Raw genomic sequence first — 24295 nt, 5'->3', positions numbered from 1 at the left:
TTTCATTTACTGTGGTAAATAGTCTTTTTTCTTTCCGATGGGGTAAATTCACTCAAATACATGTATGCAGATTCTTCCATCATTTGAAACATCACGTTGCTTATGTTGGCTTCATATTCTTTCTTAAAATGTTGATTTAAAAAAAAAATCATATATTATTTGTGGGTAAGTTACAATTGAGTGGTATTAGCTGCTCAGCTAGGGAGGGAGAAATTTCTGTTTTGGTAAATATACCTTATCTCTGACTGCGTATCTGCAGACTAGTCAAAGAATGAAAACCTTAGAGATTACATTAAGACAAATCTTTGAATATGTAGTTACTGTTATCAAACTTAGAGTGAAAAGTCAATTCACAAGGGATAAAACTTTTTCTTCAGAAACACATTAGAATAATTTTATTCCAGTCATGATCTCTAATGCTAATATTTCATATAATTATAACTTAAATATTTGACCTTTGTCTATTCAGCTAATAGTGTATATGATTGCTTAGACCTGTGTACCTTAAACTGAATCTTTGATGTAGATTATTTTACATATTTTCTGAAGCCGCAATAAAAAGATTGAACAGAAGAAACATTTTTTGCACGATGTCTTGAAATAAGAATGAAAGCATAATCTACGTTTCTAAAATACATGAGTTGTGATATGAGTTGTTAGTTATTCACAATGGATCAAGATAGACATGATGTAATGTTTTTATTTCTGTATTAAGCGGGAAATGATGGTGCAGAAACACTCAGGAAAAGTGAACTTGAATTCCAAAGTTTCCAAATAGCCTCATCACTAATATGCTTCCTAGATAAAGTTCTGAAATTTCTTCACTTTGTTTTGAATTTTAAAGTTGTAATACACAATATAATATGATAACTTTGCAGAATAGATAAATAAAATAAATCATCAACAAATCATAATAAAACAAATCATCCTCTTTTCTTGGCCAGTCTCAGGTAACATGGTATGACTGGAAGTACAGGTTGTACAACAAATTTATTTTTTCCTTTTTTGAGACATGGGAACAGAAGTGGAGCCAGCTTAAGGATGTAATAGCCCCACCACTTACTCCTGCACAAACTCATTGCCTGGACTGTAGATGGAATAGACAGCTCTACTTATTCTGACAGAGATACAATTAAAAGCCTAACTCTGTGCAGAACATACAAGGTGGACGTTTCCCTGTTGGTCTTTTAAACTCTCGCCTCTCTCTCTGTGCAGGAAAGGAGCATTAGCTTGCTGTATTTTGAGGGCTGTCCAGGCTCTCTTAAATTACGAGAAAAAAAAGAAAAAAACTGGAGAACTGTATTCATTATGAAAGCATACTATCCATTTAAGAATCAAACTTCTGTCTAATTTACTTTATCATAATGAAGCTAATAAAGTAGATGAAAACAAGTGCACTTTACTAGGACTGAAGATATTAAACGTTTTTTTTTTTCAGATTATCTACTTTTGTACATTTTATAGTCCTACAGTCAGGTTTTACTCTCCTCAGTAAAAGCCTATTTTCCAATTTTTGCTGCGTGCACAATAATGGCACCACAAAAATAATCAAATAAATTGGTACCAAATAGTATTCTGTAACTACTTTTAACTTGCATTTAAATTTAAGCTAGCTTTCATGTAACATGCTGTGTTTGCAGACTTTAAAGCTGCTAGTATTGTTTTTTTCCTCCTATTAAAAATGGAATGTTATTCTCACGCTAATCAATTGTATTGATTGGGAGCATCCTGAAAGAAAAGAATGAAGAAAACTCAACCATAACAGATTATCATCCATTCTAGATATAGTCATCATTATCAACAGGCCAACACTGAATTAAAAAATAAAATTACATAAATCTTCTTAAGAGTGTCAAGAAAATAGGTTGTTTAAAGCTTCAGAGGGTACTTCGAAATACATTAATCATGCCTGCATTATAGCAGTATCCAAAACCATTATACTTGCAAGAATATTCTTGTGATACTTGGAAAATGCTATAGTTTTACACTGCAAAGAGGAGAAGGAAAGGTCTGGAAGGAAAACATTCAGGTGTGGTTTGGAAGAAGACATCATTATTCTAAGAGGAAAAAAAATTACATCTGGATGGGAAGAAAGCTCTTGTGAGCACACCCAACTTCAGGATGTACTTGTCTTTCTCTATACTGCCAGCCAGATGTAGAAGACAGGAGAATACGTCCGCCAGCCTTATCCCCATTTCTTCTATGGACGCTTCTATCCCACAGAGATCTCTGTGAGGTTACTGCAACAAAAGCTGTAGATCACCAGAGGAAAGGTAATTATGCAATAGAAGGCTTCTTCCCCTGGATCCTGGGGAACAATTCTGCCACCAATTAGGAAACACCTCATGAGAAATGTTATACAAATGTCTCTGTAGTGTTGACGGGACTGAACATGTGTAGGAATCACACACTGAAAACATACCTTCCTGTATGCTGTTCTGGAGATGGTTGACAATAGCTGCTAGGATAGTAGACAGACTCATCACCTGTGCACACTGTGCCAGGCCTAAGGTAAACAGCTCATTCCAGCAGGCACGCACAAGGCTTGTATTACAGTCCTGCCTATAAACAACAGAAAATCAAACAACTGTAGGTCGTTTTCATATCAGGTTGGTATTACCCTATGTGTAATTATGTTAATTATAACAATTAATAATAAGGATTAATGTATTGCAAACCACTTTACTAAGAGGCATATATTAGCATATTACAAGTATTTAAAAAAGCAAAAAGAAGTTATAGGCCAACTACAGGAAACCATTTCAGGTTATCTGTAAAATGGTGCTCACCAGTTCTTTACCAAGATATATTTCTACAAATTAAATGCTTGCTTTTGATTCGGCTTTAGCTTCTGTAACCGCAGTAATATCAGATATTGTAGTTATCCCTTCCTCTGCCATCTTCTATTTTATTCTTCAAAAAGGAGAATATTGCATAGTCTTCACACATTTTAAAGAATTCATTAAAAATTAAACAATATCATCATTTAAAAATTCAAAATAGCTGAGAAGTGTTCAGATCAGTGCTTAAATTCATTAGAAAGCAAACTGTTCAACAGAGTATGTCCATTTACCCCAGAGCTTGAAATGCAGGTATGGACCTAGCCCAGTGCATAGAGAGGAAGAGTAGTCGTGATGCTGACTCACAGATGTAGTGTACGTTAAGGTACTCCGGCATTGGACTGGGCATTGTCAGCTGCAAAAAATAAAAGTACAGTACAATATATACAGTTTAGACATAAATCAATTTTTATTATCAATGAAATAACCAGTGAAAACATTCAAACTACTCTCATAGTCTGTCATAAGCAACTGTGTGACAAGAAATTGCAAAAGGAAAACTGTACTAAATAACTCATTACTACTGGCAAGGAATGCAAAATGGGAATAGGAGACAAATTATGTGGGAGAGAGTTCAAATGTTTCCTTTTAAAATGTTTTAATATTCATTTAATAATAAATCTATAAATGTCATTGCTCTGTGGAGTGTTGGCTAGCATCACAGTGCTATGAAAGATCTTTTAAAACTTTTTAAAAAGAAGCAAAATAAAACCTAAAATCTAAATATCTAAAATGGGAAAGTCATGCAATAGGAATCTACAATCACAAAACACCATTAATGGGAATAAGCAGGTTATGATCAAATTTTGACTACATTAAGTATTACTTATTTCAGTAATGATCTTTGTATTTCTTGAAACAGTGCAATTTGATTACGGCAAGATGAACATCCTTACTGTTTCTCGCACACTGTTTATCAACACGTGTGTGTCTGTATTCAATTGAAGCTGAAGCATCTCTAAAATGCAAGACCTTTTTCAGTGGTCTAACCATAAGCATCAAGAAGGCACTGTAATCTCTCTTTATATGAAGGGGCCTTTTAGATGGAAGTTTTACACTATCTAGAATTATAAATGAATTAAGCAAGACATCATACTATATGGATGATATGGAAAGTGATTATCAACAGCACTGGAAAGTGAAATAAATTTTAAAGCATCCTTCTGTCTATGAAAAGGTCTTATGAAATAACACCTATAGTCTTTAGATACAGCATGCAAGAGTGAAAATTGTATTAGAAGCTTTGTAACAGCAGATGTTATCCTAGATTATATTGCCAAAATTAAATATAAGAATAAAGAAAACACAGTCAACTAATTTTGGGTTATGTCTTAATTGTTACTTTGTTTAGTAAGACATTTAAAGAAGCACATACCTTAAATGTGACATGTGTATCTGTAAGTAGGGGTCCTTCCACTTCAATAATTGGTGTTGATTGATCTCTACTGATTACATGAATATTCCCTCCTCCTGTAGGATCCATACCATCTGCCAAGTTATGAGCTGCTGTACCATCTGTGGTATTAAGTGCTTTAGCCAAAGTATCAAATGCCCTGAAAAAAAAAGTAATAAACAGTGAAAGAGTGCTTCCTTACACCTTAAAAAATTTCATAGTGTTCAAATTAAACACTATAAAGCATTTCCACTTAGAGGTAACATATACAGGAACTGTTTATGCTAAGACACAAAGTCAGACTTTTCATTACACCTGGCCCCTCTGTACTGTTCGGACATCAATAAAAGGAATAGATCTGCCCATTTATTACGGGTAAAAGATCTCCCCTGTAAGGGGGGAACTTTTTACTACTGTAAATCCTGCTCTAATAGTTTTATGCTAGTATTTGTACTAGTAAAGGGGTCTCTTGCGCTTACTGTTCACTATCCCCTCCTCCTCACTTCGGAACGTTTAACAGATTATGTGAGGACTATAGACCACGTGCGCTCTGGAGAACACCCTGCAGTCCCTATCCTCAATGTCCGATTTCTTGGAACAGTGGAGAATAGTGTGATCCTCTTCTATACAACCTGCCTGAATTTCCTTTCCCTTAAGATGAGATATGGCCAGACACTCCTGATCTCACAGTATAGACAGAGCCTTAGAAACCTTATGACAGTAACGTAAGAGAGACTAGTCCCCACACTCCTTTACACTTAAGCTGTAGCTGGGCCATTGCTGAAATAAGGCAGTGTAAATTCCCTTCTTATGATAACAGAGCTTAGATTTAAAGAAGAATTTTGTGCTCCAATTTCATACCAGTGGACAGTATTATGGTATAGTGCTGTTTTACCAGTATTTTTGTCAAAAAGTTGGGGGGGGGTGTTGGATTTTTTTTCCCCTGCTTTAAAGAAAGAGTACAAGGTTGACGTAAGTCAAAGTTGTAGTGTCAAGTATTGTTAAATATCAGTTCACTCACTTGAAGAGTTTAAATAAACAACTTAAGAGCCTGAAGTTAAGCTCCTCTTAAAAATCTTCTACTTGAGAAACAATGGACAGTTTTGAGGCCAAGTATTTTTCTTATTTCACTATATTGCCAATTTATGTTATCCTTCAACCCACCCATTCCCCCCCTCCCCCCCCCAAAAAAAAACCACACAAAAACCCCAACCGTAAAAATCTCAAGCTCTGCTGGAAATTTTAAGATTCCATGTTCCTTTTTCCCATTTTTCTCATTAATAAAGACAACACAGACTTCAAACTCTTTCTAAACATTAAAAAAAAAAAGTTTATTAAATCTCAGTTTAACTACATTTTCCCTGCGTTACCAGCAGGTATTATGGTAGCACAATCTCAAAAAGAAATCTGCAGTAATATAGACCCCTAAAGAGCAGGGCTAAGGGCACGAGCATTGCGCAGGAGAAGCATCCATATAACAAGCCTATCAAATAAAACAGTACCAAAGTGTTACTATTCTCAGAGTCTCTCAAGATCACAAATGAGTCATTTATTAGTTCTGACTATGAAATCTGGTCTAGCTTCAGAACACTACATTTATAACACAGGGCACAGTTCTTCACAAAAGAACAACAGCCAAACCTGGATTTCTAAAGAATTGTTTTTTGTTTCAAAGTAGGGGGCAATCTCTACTGTGTTTGGTGTCACAATGCCAAATTACTTCAATGAATGAGTGTTAAGTATACACCACACAGAACACAAATTGCTACATAAGATGCAAATATAAATGCATACCGTGTAATCTCACTTGCAGATTGCTCTTCTTGTTGAACTTCAGAAGTATCTCCATTATTTAGTGACTCACTGAGATTAGCAAGAGATGTTACAACATTTGCTAGTGTTCCTAAAGCACCCTGGCTTGTTTCAGCCTAAAAAGGAAGAACCATATTAGTAGATCAAAATTATAGACAATGTATCATACTTAAATTTTTCCCATTTTAAATCTTTGTGTTCTTTTTCCCTTATGCACCTTTTCCTTCCCTCCTGAATACCTACAGGAAGAACAATGGCTCACCATGATCTCTAAATCCTATTGTAATCATCAATCCTAGCCTGGCTGACATATCATGTGGGGAACTACTCGTGGCTGACCTTTTGCAGAAATAGGTCCGTGAAAAGAAATCATGTTCCTGTTGATCAGCTTATTATCTCCATTCATACAGATCTTCAGACTTACCCCAACCTTGTCTTCTCAACAGCAAGAATTATTTGTGTCTACGTGCATAGGTAAAATAATCTGAACAAATAAATATGTATGGTCAGAACTTAACTGAAAGAATAATACCTTGGAGTCAGCAGCTAGGAGGACTGTACCATCATCCCTGATCAAAGGCTGCTGAATATTCACAAGCATTCCTGGATCAAGAAGACCTGCTGACCTGTTCAAAAGCATAAGGCATCTGACAGTCAATAGTATTTTACATTAATCAGAAGAATGTGTAGCAACCTATGTCAGAATGATTACCAATTTTTAAATTAACAATTTAACAAAGCTGAGCGTTTACTCATCAGGACTTAAGTCTTTCTGAAACAGTTTCCAAAAAGTAGCTTGAAAGACAGAAAGACTGGAATATGTTTTCCTTTCCTGTGCAAAAGCAATGACAACTTCCCAAATAGATATCCTCTCATTTGCTTTTTATGCTGGTTTATTCTGTCTTAAGGAAAGTTGTTGTCTTCTCATGGTCTCAGAAGTCACTTAATAGCTCTAGAGTTATGTATTAGACTTTGGAGGAAGGCATAACTGTGCATTCCAAGTTAGACAGTGGACAGCACTGAAGAAAAAAAGTTATGTCAAGAAAATACATTTTACATTCCAAAATACAGCCGTGAACAGTCGTGTAATCAAGGTCTGCATAAAATCTCTGCTGCCTTTACTTCTGCTACTTTTTGACCAAACATCCTTTCCCTTTGCTGTATCTCATTTAGGGAGACAGTGGGAAGTCTTTGCAGTCAGCAAGGATAAGTTTGTTACTTGTATAACACTCCAAGTCTGCATAACCCAATACAAATGCACACACGACAGGTTCAGGCCACAGGGAATTTATAGTTTAAGGGTTCTGAGACTAACAACTAACATTGTGAACTACCACAGGCAGCAAATTATCATGTGTTATGCAAATCTGAATCCTACATAAATAGAGAGTCACACTTAATGACTATAATATTGTTTATAGGACTGTAAGAGATCTGTAGCACAAGGAAATCTCAAAGAAGCAAATGTGTCTGTGAGCAGTACTTTTGAACAATCTGACTTGCAAACGAGAACACTGAAAAACAATTCTCCAAGAAATTTGGAGCCCAGTCTTCCTAACTGCAACGTCATTTGTTCAACAAAGAATATATATATTAAAAAATTAAAAGAATATATCTATATAAAATATATTTTAAATTAATATTGAGATCAAATATCTTTAGGTGACTATCCATTCATAAAGTAACTGGACCTACAGTTTTAGAAATGTGATATTTAACCTAGAGTTCTTTTTTATTCTACTCAGAAAAAGACAAATCTTGCCTCTATTTATTATGATATGCATTTCCACACCCACCGCCTATGGAGACAACTGAGAGCATGGGAACTGTCTCAGAGTATCTTCCATATAGTAAAAGGAAGCTGCTGTTGTTTTGCTGTTGTTGAAACCAGTCTCTTGGGATTTGAATCAGCAGTCACTGCAGTCTCTTTTACTACTGTCTTTAGGAGAAGGAAGACAGAGTTTGCCATTTGCAGATTTGATTTCAGAGAGGTGCTAACCTGAATGCATAAGCCTACATGCTTTTTGCTTGAATATCACATATTTGCCCTGCCTGTGCTTTGACCTGGCTGGGCAAGAGCCAGCTCTGAACTGAAAACCGCCGAGCTCTACTCAAGACATAAAAACCTTCATGAGAAGCAGAACAATCTACGTTGGTCTTGGTAATGGAAACAGATGATTTGTGAATTGGAGCTCCAATTCTTTAGAGCAGAGGAGAAAAAAGAGTATAGGTGTGCCTGCAAAGTCATATACACAAATAACCTTAAACAAGAACCGTTAAACTGAGGTACTCACCGCGTCCCATCCTTATCTGCCACAAATGTTGGAGTTGCTATTAGAGGGCTTCGTAGATCTTTTCTGATATAGATTTTTTCAGTGGAAGCTGCACAGTTGGTTGGTTTTTCACGTTGCACATCAAAAGGCTTTCTTTCACTTTGAACCGCTACATAAAGATAGAAACATGCAGATTTGAACGGAAATAATTCAACTGAAAAATACAAAAATAAAATTCTCACAGTAGGATTTCAGTTTGCACAGTTATGATGGTGTATCAGCTCAGTGCAAAACTGGAAATTTAATATGAAGACTGAAGAAATGCAGGCTCCGATTTTACCATACCTGTGATTATGTACATTTTTAACTAAGAAAGTCACAGACTGATCATTTGCTTTGAGTTTTTCTGAACTGGAGTCAAAGCTTGCTATTTCATTGGCATTTAGTAAGATGGAACATTCTGCAAAACGTGTTTTCAAATTGTTGATTTATTTATTTTTTACAGGTAAAGCTATACCTAAATGTTAGACGCAGTCATACTCTGGATGATTCAAAACAATGCAAACCCAGAATGAATCCAGAAAAAGTCAAGACAGGCAAGTTACGTGAGAGATGCAGGTTAATTCCCTGGGAGACAAGTCTCTGCATGATATACAATTCACTCACATCCATTCATTCCACCCAGTTAGGGAACAGTGTTCCAAAACTAACCTTTTCAGAATTTAAAATATTTCTGCTTGATAACTGGAAGAAAATAAGCTCAGTCTCTAGTGTGGCAAACAAGTGTGGTAAATCTTTTAATAAAAATAGTAAGAAACAGTAACTTTGTAATTTTAAAGGAAGTGAAAAGTGCATGTTGATAATATTAAGGTATTATTATTAAACAGATTACAGAAAGTTATCTGGAATCTAAGTCACTAAACTTTACAAACTCCTCTATAGCTTGGCATAACATTCGACTGCATCGATTTTTCACCTGAAAATGAGGATAATAAAATGAGTAAAAGATTATGAGGATAATATAAAGAATTTTTAAAAGTGTTGTACTAATATTAATTCTCACATGCTTTGCAAATGTAAGGCATAATATAAATGGAGACAGTATTTCTGTGCTATTCATTGTACCAATTAATCATACAGCAGTTATTGCTCTAGAAGATTAACATTATTAAAATGCAAACAAAAAAATTCAACCCTCCTTTATAACCCTTTTGCATGTAACAGTCAAACACATGGTTATGTCTCTCTCTATCCTCGTAACCAGCAAGAGTTATTTAGTTCCTGATTTTATTTTTGCTAATATTGTTACTGTCAACAAAATTTAGGGACTTAAAAATAGGTATATCCATTTTGTTGGCTTGGTGGATACATAAATATTAATCAGAAACCTGCGCCAACGCCCAATAAAGTCAGTGAGCATATATCCTAATCACATTGGGATAGTAAAGGTTTAGCTTCTGGAAATGCAGTAGTTTCTCCTGTCCAAATGTCTCCCCCTATACTCAGCACAGCGTGTGCAAAGCACAACAATCATCACTACAGGTCTGGAGTTCCAGAGTGCAAATACAACAAAGATCTCCCTATTTACAGCTTAAAGTTCTGCCTCCCTTGAACTCAGTGGTTGGAACTTATCCTGCCTAGATCAGAGTGGAAAAAGAAAAGTATTTGTTGCTTCACCTTAAATTCTCCATAAATTTATCACAAAACAATCAGATAATAGGCTTCACGAAGTGCTGGACTGAAGAAGCAGAGGTGCTATAAATTAGAAACAAAATATATTGAAAGAGGTGTTTGGATGCTAGCACTGGAATTGTACAAAGCACTGCATACAAACACGAAAGTATATTGTTTAAAATATGACAGGTTATACAACACCTCATAATACAATGCTCACAAATGACCAAATTAATATAAAAATCAAAAAAGAAAAAAAAAAGTACATCAACTACTTTCTATCACTGGATGAAAAAGCAGGAAAAATAAACCAGAAGGAAAGAAGATTCTGAACATGGAACATTAGACTCAGATTTATGTCCATCCATGTTCAAGTATTTTCTACTATAAACATACACTGTGTTTGTAACATGCATTCTCTAACTGGGCTCCTCAAAGACTACAGTAGTAGGAGACATGGTTCAAAACAAATCACCACTGCACCTCAGACATAAAATGGTGATGAAAAAGGTATGGTAGATGCTTTGGCTGCTGAAAGTTCTGTTTCCTTCAAGCAATATACACCGAAATGGAGAGAGCACACTAAAAAGTAGTAGACCACATATTTATTATTTGGTAGGCACAGTATCACATTGGGTACTTAACACTCACATTCCATTTTCATGCCCATCTCTAGACATTTCTTAAGCCTACAAAACTGGCAGCGATTCCGATGGTGTTTATTGATGATACAGTCCTGGTTGCTACGACAACTGTAGGTCAAATTCTTCCTCACACTCCTTTTAAAGAAACCTTTGCATCCTTCACAACTGACAGCACCATAGTGACGACCTAGGAAACATATATATTGTTATCAGATGGAAATTACTTATATTTTAGCATACAAACATTTATCTTAAGCAAGTAAAACACTGTAAAAGTCACCCTTTAAATTTATTTTGTATTCTTACCATCATTTTGGACCATGAAAGCACTGTTAAAGTCTTACAGGATGTTTCTTGTTTAACTAGTGTCAGGGCTTTCTGGTGGGAGAGTGGAGAGAAGAGAGGAAGGCTACGCCTATTTCTGAATGAAAGGCCTGTGAAGTGGTAGTTCCCATTCTGGACAAGTACAGATGTGGTTCTATCTGCTGTTACAGATTATATGATACATTAAAAGAACATACAGGCTAAGAGTTTAAGTAATTTCAGAATATAAGTAATTTTACAATAAAATTTGAAATGCAATCTTCATTTAAAATTCCTATACATAACAATTCTAGTATTGTTTTAATGAGATAAACACTTAAAAAAATAAAAGAAAGCGAGACAGAGAGACAGAAAGGTGTCTTCTCTGTAGCATGAAAGCACAGTCTGCTTCCTTGGCTAATGTAGAAATTTTACCTCGTAGACTCCTTGTTACTGCATGGATCTGAAATACTGAGGATTCGTTTGATCTCTACTTGCTTTTTTCTGTGATAGTAAAAGACCAAATTTTACCGGGAAGTCTTAAGTTTGTTAGAGAGCACTAAGAAGTGTTTTCCTGGAGCAGGTAGACTTTTCTAGGTGACATGTTTATTGCGTGTTTGCCCATAGCTGTGGGGAACCGGACTAAATGCTTCAAATAGTCTCTTTCAGTTACCAGGAGCTATGCAATCATTATTTTGTCTTTCAGCACATGCCAATTTATCATACACTCCAGCTGAAGTACAAACTAATATTCTTCCAAGCAGAGTTTAACTATTCTGTGTGTATAGATACAAAGGATAATGCTATCTTTTTCCATTTTAGACTCAATTGCTTTTGCCATCAGCATAGCTAAAATCAGTTAAAATACATGAAACCTCCTCCGTTCATCCCAGTCATCCTTTCAACCAAGTTTCTTGAATACTACTTTCTACGCTTCCTTACCTGATGCTTTATCGCCACAGACTACGCAATATTCTACTACCTGTGGCCGCTGAACATCAGCTTTTCCCAGCAAACGTTCCACCGAAGCAGAGTCTGTCACTATCTAAAACAAAATTCCAGAACAAAAAGAGGTAACTACCCAATATTTTCTTCTGACATGAAAGTAAGGAGCTTTGCCTACAGAACAAGATTGGTGTATCAACTGGGAAGAGGTAGCTGAATTTGAGAATAAGTATGACATGTGGAATGAAATTAAATAGTATAAAATGCAAGTTAATGAGAGTTTTTACTGTCAATAGTGAGACTGTTGAACCAGTCATAGCAAAACAAATTCCAAATAAAACTCCTAGCTTTGTTCAGTACAAGTAAGTTTCCTCACTTGTGCAGTCAAGTATTCTTCCCTTCTTGCAATTACTCTCAAAAAGCTGCTGTACTTCAGCCAAAGATGGTTGTATTTCAGACGCTGTTCCCATCTATCCCTTCTCTAGCTATTAGGGATATACGGTTCAGAGAGGATAGTCTGAAGCTGAGAGCCATTATAGAAACAGTTTAGCTTCCGAAGGCCTTAGATTCCAAAACTTCCGTTCAGAACATTTCACTTAACACAGAAAAATAAAAAAAAACCCGCCCCTCTGTAACATCAGATAACCAATTTAGCACAGTAAAATAAATTTGAAAAGACTGTTAATACAAATTTTCAAATATTTATGTCAGAATGATACTTCTCCCTGTAAAATATTCTCTATTGTAACACTAGCAATAGGGACCAGGCACCTTTTTTTTTTTTTTTTAAGAATGTTAGGAAGAAATCTCAAATTTCACTAAAGATAGATTATTGTTTATATAATTTGTTTTGCAAAGCTCCTGTTGGTCTGGATTACACTCAAGACCCACAAACAACTATAACAGAGGACAGCTTCTGCTCCAAAGAGCTTTTACTGCAATGTCTTGATACTGCATTGTGAACGTAAGTTTGCTCAGGTGAGTTGTATCTCTGTATATCTGTGACTCTTGAACAGACCATCTTAAATCCTGGCACTCCTCACAAGCACCATCTTAAGTATTTGCTTATGTCTTTGGAATTTTAATAAGAACACACAACAAGGGGTGATGAGTGCAATGGAATGCATGAGGAACGTGAAGACAGGAGGATTATCATTGAATAACAAAGCCTACAATTAGTATGGTCTAATCCATGTCATTAGATCTTTAGAAAACTATTGCAATTTGTCTTAAAGCAATTATAGACTTAAATAATCTAAAAATCAAAAACTGAAAAACAAAAATCTGTGGTCTATCTCAATTACTATATTTACCTGAATTCTGCCTGGCACAATGTTGTCCGTGGTGGTAAAGATAAGCTGTTTGGCATTGGATGTCTCAGGTGCTGCCAATATCACCTTTCCTGCACCAGTTCCATCTGGACTGGCTAAAATAAACTGTTGCTTTGGAGACACAGCTGAGTCCACTGCTGTCACTATTTGGATTTTTTGACCTGTTTGCTGATCTGTCACAATCTGTAAAACACATTGAAGAATTTTAACAGTAAATTTTACGTTTTAAAACCTTTCATTCTCTCTCAGAATTATATGATACTCTCTGATAATTGTCCCTGTTATTTATTATTTTGCTATTTGTACATTTATTACACTGGTGCAAAGTTATTGCAGGTACATAAGTGCAAAACAATAAAATCAAACCAAATACTTATGTATATATGTATCTGCATACCTGCTGCATAGATGGAAAATACTAGACAAAGTTGTGAAAAGTGGGAGTCTGATATTGTTAATAATGAAGAGATATGGGGAGATCTTGTAATTACATTTAACTGTTCAAAAGGAGTGAGATATAGGGGATCCCAGACAGAATAAGAACAAAATGTAATGTTAAGGACTGTTAAGGACTGATGAATGGCAGGTATATATGCAGGGTATACTCTGCCTAGTGAGACAACATCACAGAAATTTCATAGAATCAGAGAATATCTTGAGTTGGAGGGGACCCATAAGGATCATCGAGCCCAACTCCCTGCTACTCACAGGACTACCTAATACTAAACCATATGACTAAGAGAGTTGTCCATACGCTTCTTGAACTCTGACAGGCTTGGTGCCTTGACCACTTCCCTGGGGGGCCTGTTCCAGTGACCGTCCATCCTCTCAGTGAAGAACCTTTTCCTAACGTCCAACCTGAACTTCCCCTGATGCAGCTTCATTCCATTTGTTTGTGTCCTATTGCTAGTAACCAAAGAGAGGAGATCAGCACCTCCCCCTCCACTGCCCCCCCCTTCAGGAAGTTGTAGACTGCGATGAGGTCAGCCCTCAGCCTTCTCTTCTCCAAGCTGAACAGACCAAGTGACCTCAGCCACTCCTCGTCAGTCTTGCCCTTGAGACCTTCACCATCTTGGTCATCCTCCTCTGGACACACTCTAAACTCTAACAATTTGATGTCCTTCTTGTATTGAGGCGCCCAAAACTACAAACAGTACTTGAGGTGGGGCCGCACCAGTGCAGCGTAGAGTGGGACAATCACCTCCCTCAACCGGCTAGCTATGCTGTGTTTGGTGCACCCCAGGACATGGTTGGCTCATGTTGACTCATATTCAATGTGCCATCAACCCAAACTCCCAGATCTCTTTCTGCAGGGCTGCTCTCCAGCCTCTCATCCCCCTATTTGTACATATAACCAGGATTACCCCATCCCAGGTGCAGAGTCTGGCACTTGGTCTTGTTAAATTTCATATGGTTGGCAATTGCCCAGCTCTCTAGTCTATCCAGATCTCTCTGTAAGGCCTCTCTACCCTCGAGGGAGTCCATAGCTCCTCCTAATTTAGTATCCTTGGCAAACTTACTTAATGTACATTTGACTCCTACTGCCAGATCATTTATAAAAACATTAAATTAAAAATTACTCCAGATGACAAAAAAAGCATAGTGGTACATTCTTGAGATTTGTATTCATTTTGTATACACCTGACTATGAAAGCTATTTTGATATAATTCATTTATGTATTTGGTTTAATGTCAGAGTTAAAACTACTACTGAAAATAAAATGTGAAGTGAATTTACACACACTGATATTCCTATTAAATTGACTGTATTAAGTGTCACAATAACAGTGTATTTATTTCCCTAATTCTGATTACCTAGACTTTTTATCTAGTTGTCACGTTCTTTTTGTGTAATATGTCTTACAGAAAGACGTATGCTAATAGTTTAATAGTAAGACTATGCTAATAGTTTTACTAAGCTAGAATGCCTTAAAAAGGCATTAGAACTACCCAAAGCAGGAGTTGAATTACAGAGCTGATGATTTTTCTAGATTACAGAAACTCTTCGGGAAAGGGTCATCTCACATTTTGTGATTACAAACCTAAAGAAATCTGCACAAAGGAAATGGTACTCAAAGCTGAGGATGAAGCCAGCTTACTACTGAATTTTGGACAAGACAGAGGTTTTCAGGGACTCTTTAGATTCTTATATTTACAGAACAGAATAAGCCATTTTAGGTCTCACATGCATAAAGGTTTTAGTACGTAAGTGTATGGAGTCTACAAACATAAAGCTTCAAAGCAGCTCAAAGGTTAAAGGACAATCATTACCCCTCAGTCCCACTGTTGTAAAACTGTTAAGTTGTTAAGCTCCCCAGAGTTTTCCCTGCCAAGATTTCTCCAGCCTCCATCACTTTCATCTAGATCTTAACTAAGGGGACAATTCACAGTGAAATCTCATCGCGGATTATGACTGACACACCACTACGATATTGCCTGTATTTGTTTTGAGGAAGCAGGAATACTCTTTTCTCATCCTAGTGTTCTCCTTCATCATGGAGTCATAGGTTTTTTTCAGAAATATCAGTGATATAAGGAGGTAGATTATTTTGCAGAATTGAACAAAAGTTACAGTCTAAATACCTACCTTATGAATGCTGAATATTCAGTATGCTTCAGTTATACATGTTGTGAGAACATCTACCTTGCAATGAAATATTGATACATATTGATATGGTTACTCTACCAGGCAAAATAGAGATTATGTTACCAGACAACTGTATCAAAAATAGAAACCTTCCATCATTACAGAATCCTGAGAATCAGTATGTGAAACAATAAGGCTGCCTGATTCCACCTTTTGTTGATAACTTTAAGGAACAACATCTTAGATAAAATATATAGCTAAATCCTGTTGATAACTGAAGAACATCTCCTTGGTGCTGTCTATGAAGAAAAATCATAGAGACTTCCTTGTAATTTTTCATGGATCAGATATAAGCACTGATGATAATAAATAACTAAGAAAAAAATCAGGCTGGATAAGAAGTGAATGCTATTTAGGTTCATAAGAAAAACTAATAATGTATGTCATTATACATGCTGCAATTTGAATCTTTGAAAATAACACTACAGAAAAAATAGTATCATGTATAGTAAGTATAACAACAATGTCAAAATCATGTAAAAAGTGTTTTCAGGAATGTTCATAGGGGCAGTACCCACCCACCCTGATCAAGACATATTCCAAGAAGACTCCATCCTGTGATGGAAGCTGCATTGCCAGGACTGTTCCAAATGCCCTGGAGTACAAGATCCTCTTCTCCAGCACCACCTCGGGCAGAAGTACATGGGAGTATTGTACTGGCACAGAACAAGGTCAAGGAGGGCAAAAGCTCAGTATTGCAGTACTGCAACACTCTAGTAATACTTAACAATTCTTATATCAATTGTCACTGCATACATTCTGATACATTAATGGTATCTTTATATTATCAGTAACAACAATCCACTATGCAGCATTCCCAACAGCTAACTTTATCCTAAATAGGCTAGTCTCCCACTGGCTCCTAAATATGGCAGAGAGAGAGAGAGAGAGAGGGAGGGAGGGAGGGAGAGAGGAATGCCCTTGGAGATGATCTTAGGTGTTCTGCTGACAGTGTCTGCCCATTTGCTATGGCTAGAGCTCAGGAGACTTGTATACATAGGCTAAGTTTAACCTCTGCAAATATTCCTCACTGACTACATCATCAATACAATTATTATATACAGCCAACTAGTAATTGCTAAATACATACTGAGGGAGAAAGAGAATTTTAGTTTGCACTAAAAACGATCTGTTCTCACAAAATTTAAGGAAGTCTTCCATAGACTTTGGCATGCTTTGGTATAAACCTAAGTGGGAGGAGGAGAAAAAAAAAAGATGATGTAATAGTTAGTTACTTAATCAATGGTTTTTTACCTGAATGCGTTGTGGTGAAGCTACAGAGGAGTCTGTGGAAATTATCTGGATACGTTGGGAAGGGCTGGTCATCACTGGAGATTCAGATAGTGAAGTCTGAACAGTCTGCACCTGTAAGTAACATACAGAATTTTAATTTACTGTTACAGTAGTGAACACTTTTTAAAATACATATATTTATTAAAGATCAGATGTCCTTATAGCATGGAATCTAAATTTATTGGAAGGGTTACAGTCATTAAACCAACTTGGATTTGTTTTCAATGAATTATCAGAATATTGGCTTTTTTTGGGAACAGAATGAATCTGATAGATGACCAAAACCGCAAAACCAAACCACCACCACCCTGCCCCAAATAAATCACTGGATAATTACTATGTGATCCTTGAGCTTACTGAAATGCAGGAATACTTTTTTCAACTTTTGATTATATATTTGCCTCATTTTTTGCTTCTGTAGAAACAAAATACACCGTATACACAATAATGTATAATATTAAATATCGCACCTTTTAAGAATTTTGAAGTATTTTATGAACTACTTCTTTAATTTTCAGGTAGCCCAGATTTAGAAAAGCTTTCTCTAGGCCTCTAAATAAAAATGTCCTCAACCCCAGGAACATATATGGGATGAGATATACGGAATCTGCTGGAAGAGTGTACAGAACTCCTATGTAACCAAACTGGCCTTTAGTTTTTATGTCTCTGACCTTCTTTCAGCTATGAAGCCTCCTGAAAGTGTGGTGTCTATACAGCTCACTTGGAGAAAACAGTGATTTCATTTTTCAAGTAGAAGTAAGAACAACTTTAACTGTCCAATATTTTTAAGGTAAAAAGTTAAAATTAAGATGGCTGGTTATCTGGATATCTGTGTTTTAGACAGCAGAATAAATTAGAATTCCAGTTGTTCGGTGTGCTCATATCCTCTCCCCCTTCTTATTGTCCCCCAATTTCTGTTTTTCTAGTTCAGAGTGGTGCAGATTTTTTCTGAATATACTCAGCATGTATTCAGGTATATGTGGTTAATTCTTATTATTCTAGTGAGGATTTCACTAGCATAACAGAGATTAAATCTGGTACTACAACTGAATACTATTGTTTCTTGTTCTATTCCGTATCTTTCTAGAGCACCAAACCATAATGCAAATCTAGTTCTGAATACCTAGAAAAACCTTGGAAAACACCCGTTGCATAGCTATTTTCAGGACAAAACTGTTAAATGTTAAATTAAACATGCAAGATAACATTGGCTTGACAGCCTTTATCTTCTGTTTACAGAAGGGATATGGCATTGGCAATGTACATTTACACAAATTCTACAGCTGTGCATATTTAGACTTTGTGCTTGTTCATCCTCAGATTTATTGATGCAACTGTTAGTACTAATTGTTCCTTCTTAATAATTGTAAATGTAGCATAGATGAAGCACTTGTATTCTAGTCCTTACAGTCAGCTCACAGGTAGAAAGGTACTGCTTGCCACTTCCCACAGCCATCCAGTTCCATTTTTATTAAGTTTAGGATATACAGATGCTTATAAAAAGTACCTTATTTAGTATTATTGGTTTTTTTCCAGATATAAACATGAGCTGAAGCTATTATATCAGTCTTTAACACAGATAAGTATCCGCAGATGCAGATGTCTACATGTATTTTTTTCACTATTGGTACACGCATTTTTGCCATTCTTAGTTTAGAACCTGACCACACCAAAAATTGGGCTTAACTGAACAAAATCAAAACAAGGTATATCAAAATTATCCTGGAAGTTCTTGAAGAATTAGGACATGGTTAGTTCTAGATCTCTTTTTGTTTGTTTTCAATAAAGTAGAGGGAGAGCTAAATAATTCTGCTACTTTTAATATAGTAACTTAGAAGAAAATTACATATGCTTATTTGTGCTGTACTCATTATGAAACCTCTGCTTTTGTGGTGCATTTTACAAGTTACTAGTCCATTACATGGCTCAATGTTTTGACTCTTGTGAGAAAATTCAAAACAAAGGATATAATTTGGTTCTAAAGCCACACACTGCATATGTTCACCAGTATTTTCAAAAAAGTTGCAAAAATATTTGAACACCACTTAGTGCACACAAGACACTAGTATTTTGGTGTAGACTACAGCAACTCCAGAGGTGACGTTACTGTCTGCAGTCAACAGCACAACATGGATACTTTTTCAGTCACGTTCTTTATTGAAAGTTATTATATAAAATGATGGAAAAACATAATAATCTTTAAAAGACTGCTGACAGCAAATTTTACACATGCAGCATATCTGAATAACAACAATTGTAAATTCTTACAATACAGTATAAATTTATACAGACATTCCATTTCAATTGGAATAAAATACTGCAGTGATGTACTCTATAAAAAGAATGAACAGAATATGGCACTACTGATTTCTTTTACGCTCAGTTTAACCCATAACTGCTTATTTGAAAACAATGCATATAGGCCAAGACTCTGTTCTTTGGAAAAATGTTCCACAACATCAATGACTTAGCAGCCTAGATTTTTACATAAGTCTACCTAATGCTAAATAAATCTTACTTACATTTTAAAACAGATTTTACATTTTGAAAATTTCATAATTTTAAATAATTTTATAGTGTAGATTGTATCATTTACAATACTTGTAAATTGTGATTGTAAACAATAATTTGGGTTTTCATAAATACCCCCTAAGTACACAGTTACATTGTCCCACAGAAACTATAGGACTGTGTTTAGTGTATGACTGCTTGTAACAATTGTATTCTATATGGGAATTTGAGAGTGTCAAATTAGTGTTTAATATCTGCAGTGACATGTGGCCAAAACCAGGAAGCTCACAAGTTGTTTTTATTAAATCCTCTTTTAAACCATATTGGAATGATTTGTTTATCAAAACCTATATAGCTGGACAACAGGGTAGTGTCAATTTAGTCATTATTAAAGCTTGCATGGAACAATCTTAATTTTGTAAGCTTTCCTGTTTAATATACAAAAAAGTTCATTTGTGATGTAAAGAAAGAAAACACAGTTTGGATAGCAAGGAAAATTTACTGCAGTCTCTTTGGGGAAGCAAAGGTGTTAAAATACACAGCACTTAATGAAGCCATACTGTTTTACTCTCCTATTGCCTGTACCATAAGTAGTCCCATATACTGTAAAAGTAAAACCTAAATCGAACATACTATCTCTAATTATCTTTAATACACAGGTCACAAAAGTTGCATGATAAATGAGGAAAATATACAGGAGAGATGTAGAAATAGTAGAATCTTCTAATTACTGGATGATACAAGGCATCCAGCAGCAGAAAACGAGATGCCTAGGTGAGGAAAAAAAAAAAGACTCCCAAAATCAAGACTCTCAGAGGACGCATTTGAACAATGATCTCCTTATCTTCCATGACGAATTATTATCTAAGCTATGCACCCTTTACAAGCTCTAAATTAGAGAAAGAAGATCTTTTAAAACTGTTTTCCAATTCTTTCACCTTAAATTATAGAATCCTTAGCCTTTTTTTGAAGCATCTTCGAACCTTACACCATGATGCACAGCGGGCAGCTTGGAAATAGAGATCTATTTTTCCATGTTGTTAAAGGATTTATAGCAACTTATAAAAAGAATACCAGTAACTGGTATGTAGTAAATGCCAGTATGGTAACTGCACTGAAATTCTTCTGTAAACATTTTGGGACTAAACAACCAGTTCTTTTTTCTGAGTTTGTAAAGTACCTGCTGCAGAGGGGTCCTAGTGTACAACACTGGTTCCAGGTACTATGTCAATACGAAAACAGGTGCTTTATGCTTTAAAGCATTTTCTCAGTTTTTATAGAATGGACCACGTCCTCATATAAAGGTTATTTTTAATCAACTCCAGTCTCCTTTAATATGAGTTATTTCTCATCCTCATGCATGACTAGTTGGTTATCTTAAGTCTAACAGTGAGCTCTCTGTAAAGCTGGGTAAGTTTGAGACCAGCTGCCATTATATGCTGATATGTAATTTTCATGTTTAAATATTCAAGAACACATATTTATTAAACTGAAAACAGACAGTATTTTAGTCTTTTCTTGGCTGAGAAGATAATGGCACACCAATGGAGAATAATTTGTCTAATACCAATAAATGCTTCAGTGTGCACCCATAATTTATTTTTATACTCTTATTAACGTACATACATACTCAGGATGGTGTAGGACTCTGAAATGCAAAATTTTACCTTTTTTTCAGGCTTGCCTACTTAATACCCAGTGGAATAAGAACAGCTTTAAATTTCTGACTGCTACTAAAAATCTCAAGTTTATTTTCCAGACTGAATACACATGCCATTGGTTGACAGCAGAACAACAACCACGGTAAATAAATCAAATGCAAAAAGGGAACATATTTTTTTAAATATACAATTTACAAGAGTGAGGAAAAAAAATCTACCATTTTGTTTGACAGCTAAATTTCTACCTTGAGCATTGTCACACACATACAAAGGATCAGAATGGATACATATGTGATGCTTTATTATGGTCCTACCCAGTCAACTGCACCAAATTTGACTTCTTCACTAAAAATTAAAAAAAAAAAAAAAAAAAAAAAAGTAGTCCGAGAATATGCAACACTCTAAAAAAGTTCTATCAGAGATTTAACAAGGTTAACTTCAGACAGCTTATATAAATACTATAGGAAAAATTAAACTATCATTAATTAGACTCCCAAATAAATTGAATCAAAGTATTCTGAAAGCAAATGGCTTGTAAGTATTACCAGGAAGATAATATAGCTTAGCATTATATTAGGTTGACTTACAGGATTAAACAGAACATTGACTATTCTAACCTGTTGTTCAGAACAAACTTGACACCATGAAACCTGTATCATGTTTAAAGCAACTGCTTTGGAAGCTGTACATGCAAAAACCTAGTCCTCCAAAGTCAATTACGGTATGTTTCTGTAATTCTAAAATATATTTTAAAAAATTAAATACACTTTAATTTCTTTAAGACTGGAAAGAGTCTTAAATGAGACTTCATCTTCAAGAGATGAGGAAAGAAACAAAGTAGGCCATATATCATAGAAAACTTCAGCACACCACATTTTACAGAGGCTTAATCAACAATCATTTGAAAGTAACCACTAACACTGTCAGAAAATAATACATATAATGTAAAAGATAGCTCGAAACCCCCTAATTTCCCTACACAAAACACATCAAATACACTTATTTTAAGAAACAGGGGAAAAATAATCTGCTTTAATACACTTAGCACTGTTTTCTCCCTGGAGCTCCCTAGCTGTACACTGTACAGACTCTAGTACTTACAGTGTCAAATTCTTCCTGCAGTCTTATTTACATTTTTCCTCAGCAAACCTCTGAGGGCAAAACAATCCGAGAGAAACGTCGAGGTCACTTTTAGTCAGATCACATACATTTTCATCCAGTCTCCATTACTGAGGATTCCAATCACAGAAAGCAGCCAGTATTGTTTTAAAATGCCCTCTCTGTGACCCTGTTCCTCTGAAGGTCAAGTGCACTATCATTCCCTGTAACCAAGGAAGCAGAATCGACGTGTTCCTGCTGTTTTGCCAGCTGCTGAAGGAGTTTGTCTAATAGTAAGATTAATTCATCTGGGGAAGATAGTCCCAGGTTATCAAACTTCCCCCTCCCTCTGTTCTCTGTTCTTAAGCCCCTCAACCTGCTCACTCTCTGTGAACTGCAAATAGCAAAATGAAATCTGAAAAAGAGTTTGCCTGTATCCTGAATTATTTTCAAATCAGCAAAATTGAAAGGAAAATACACCACATTCCCTGTGGAGCATCTTTAGCCTTAAAGTTCATTAAGCTAATGTATTTAAAGTGACACAGGCCTTTCTAAACTAGTCTGGGGCCCTCAAATATGAAGGAGCATAATCAGTCTTAATACACTTAAGAATTCATACTCAAGAAGTTCATGACACATGTGTGATCAATTAGTTTAAACTCCATAACAAAACATTTGTATAAGGCTGCAGTGAAGGCTGACAAATGGGTGAAAACAGAAAATTTTTAAATTCTTAGAAAGTGAAATTTGTTAAAATTATGGTACATGATGTTTTGGGAAAAATGACCATGTACTTGACAAGTTTTACAACAGTAAACTTGAATGCAGTGGACTTCCACTACAAAGCCTTATGCAACAAATGCATGACTTAGGTATCATTAAGTAGCACTGGTATTTTATTTTAACTTCAAGGACTTCTAATCTTAGCACAGAAATGTGCTCACTATTGAAATTAGGCTCTTTACTTGATAGAAAACACAATTAGCTATTGTACAACTCTCTAAAAATAATATCTATGAATAATTACTGTAACTACAGGAGTGTATTTACAGCATGGGTACGTCAATGTTAGGCCAACTAATTGTGATCTAGTGTGTGGGAAAGCATTATACCTAAAACATGTGAGAAAACCCAATGAAATTTTAGTTGGATTTTCCTTGTGCTTATTATCTGACCCCACACTTAATAACCTTGTCACTCTAGGCTTTTATTTGTCCAATTCATTCAGGAAAGATGTTTATGATACCTGATTAGCAGCTGTCTTTCCTGGGACAAAAACCAAATCCTGAGTATAATAATGCCTTATCACTACATAACCCTCTGTTCAGAAGTAGACTTCCCAACTCTAAAGTCTGGAATAGCTATATTGCAAAGAGAAGGCGGAATCCTTGTAATGCTTAAGCAGAAGTGATATAAAAACACACAGTAAGAAAAAAAAAAAGACTAAAAGTTGCTTGTTTTCTGAATCAAAAGACAAGCTAGCAAAGTAATTGAAATTTGAAATACAATTACTAATGTAGTAATTTTACTAATATTACTTTACTAATGTTACAAATTACTAATGTTGTAATTACTAACGTACTAATGTAGTTAGTAGTATAGTAGTAGTAGTTAGCACTACATTAATAACTACTACTAATGTAGTTAACAGCTTTGTCACAACTGCCTAAGTCACCCACAAAATCTCAAAGACTTCAGCAAGAAATATAAAATATACGAAATGCATCTTTAACTACGAGTAATGTTAGATTTTTAGGGCCTGATAATTCTTTTTTTGATGGAACTTTCTCAAGTACTATATGCTGCACAGAAATATTACAGCTATAAAGGCTTTCACTCTTATTTTTATAGGACATCAACTATGCTACCG

General features: G+C 35.5%; 1 protein-coding gene across 8 annotated transcripts in view; it reads right to left on the bottom strand.

The window, feature by feature from the left end:
• NR2C2 (nuclear receptor subfamily 2 group C member 2) overlaps nt 1-24295 on the bottom strand; it is a 50786-nt gene that overhangs the window by 16751 nt on the left and 9740 nt on the right. For all 8 annotated transcript variants that reach the window (XR_012777489.1, XM_075514199.1, XM_075514205.1 and 5 more), the window contains 10 exons: nt 17117-17227; nt 13198-13398; nt 11882-11984; nt 10644-10823; nt 8340-8487; nt 6578-6671; nt 6028-6161; nt 4216-4393; nt 3074-3195; nt 2423-2562 (listed from right to left, as the gene is read on the bottom strand). Coding sequence is in view for 7 of the 8 variants with exons in the window: in XM_075514199.1 (XP_075370314.1) it covers nt 2423-2562; nt 3074-3195; nt 4216-4393; nt 6028-6161; nt 6578-6671; nt 8340-8487; nt 10644-10823; nt 11882-11984; nt 13198-13398; nt 17117-17227 (1411 nt within the window). In the remaining variant the exon portion in view is untranslated. The remainder of the gene's footprint in view (nt 1-2422; nt 2563-3073; nt 3196-4215; nt 4394-6027; nt 6162-6577; nt 6672-8339; nt 8488-10643; nt 10824-11881; nt 11985-13197; nt 13399-17116; nt 17228-24295) is intronic.

This window comes from Mycteria americana, chromosome 11 (genome assembly GCF_035582795.1).
Source record: "Mycteria americana isolate JAX WOST 10 ecotype Jacksonville Zoo and Gardens chromosome 11, USCA_MyAme_1.0, whole genome shotgun sequence".
NCBI classification, from domain to species: Eukaryota; Metazoa; Chordata; class Aves; order Ciconiiformes; family Ciconiidae; genus Mycteria; species Mycteria americana.
This window is presented reverse-complemented; position numbering and strand designations above follow the sequence as displayed.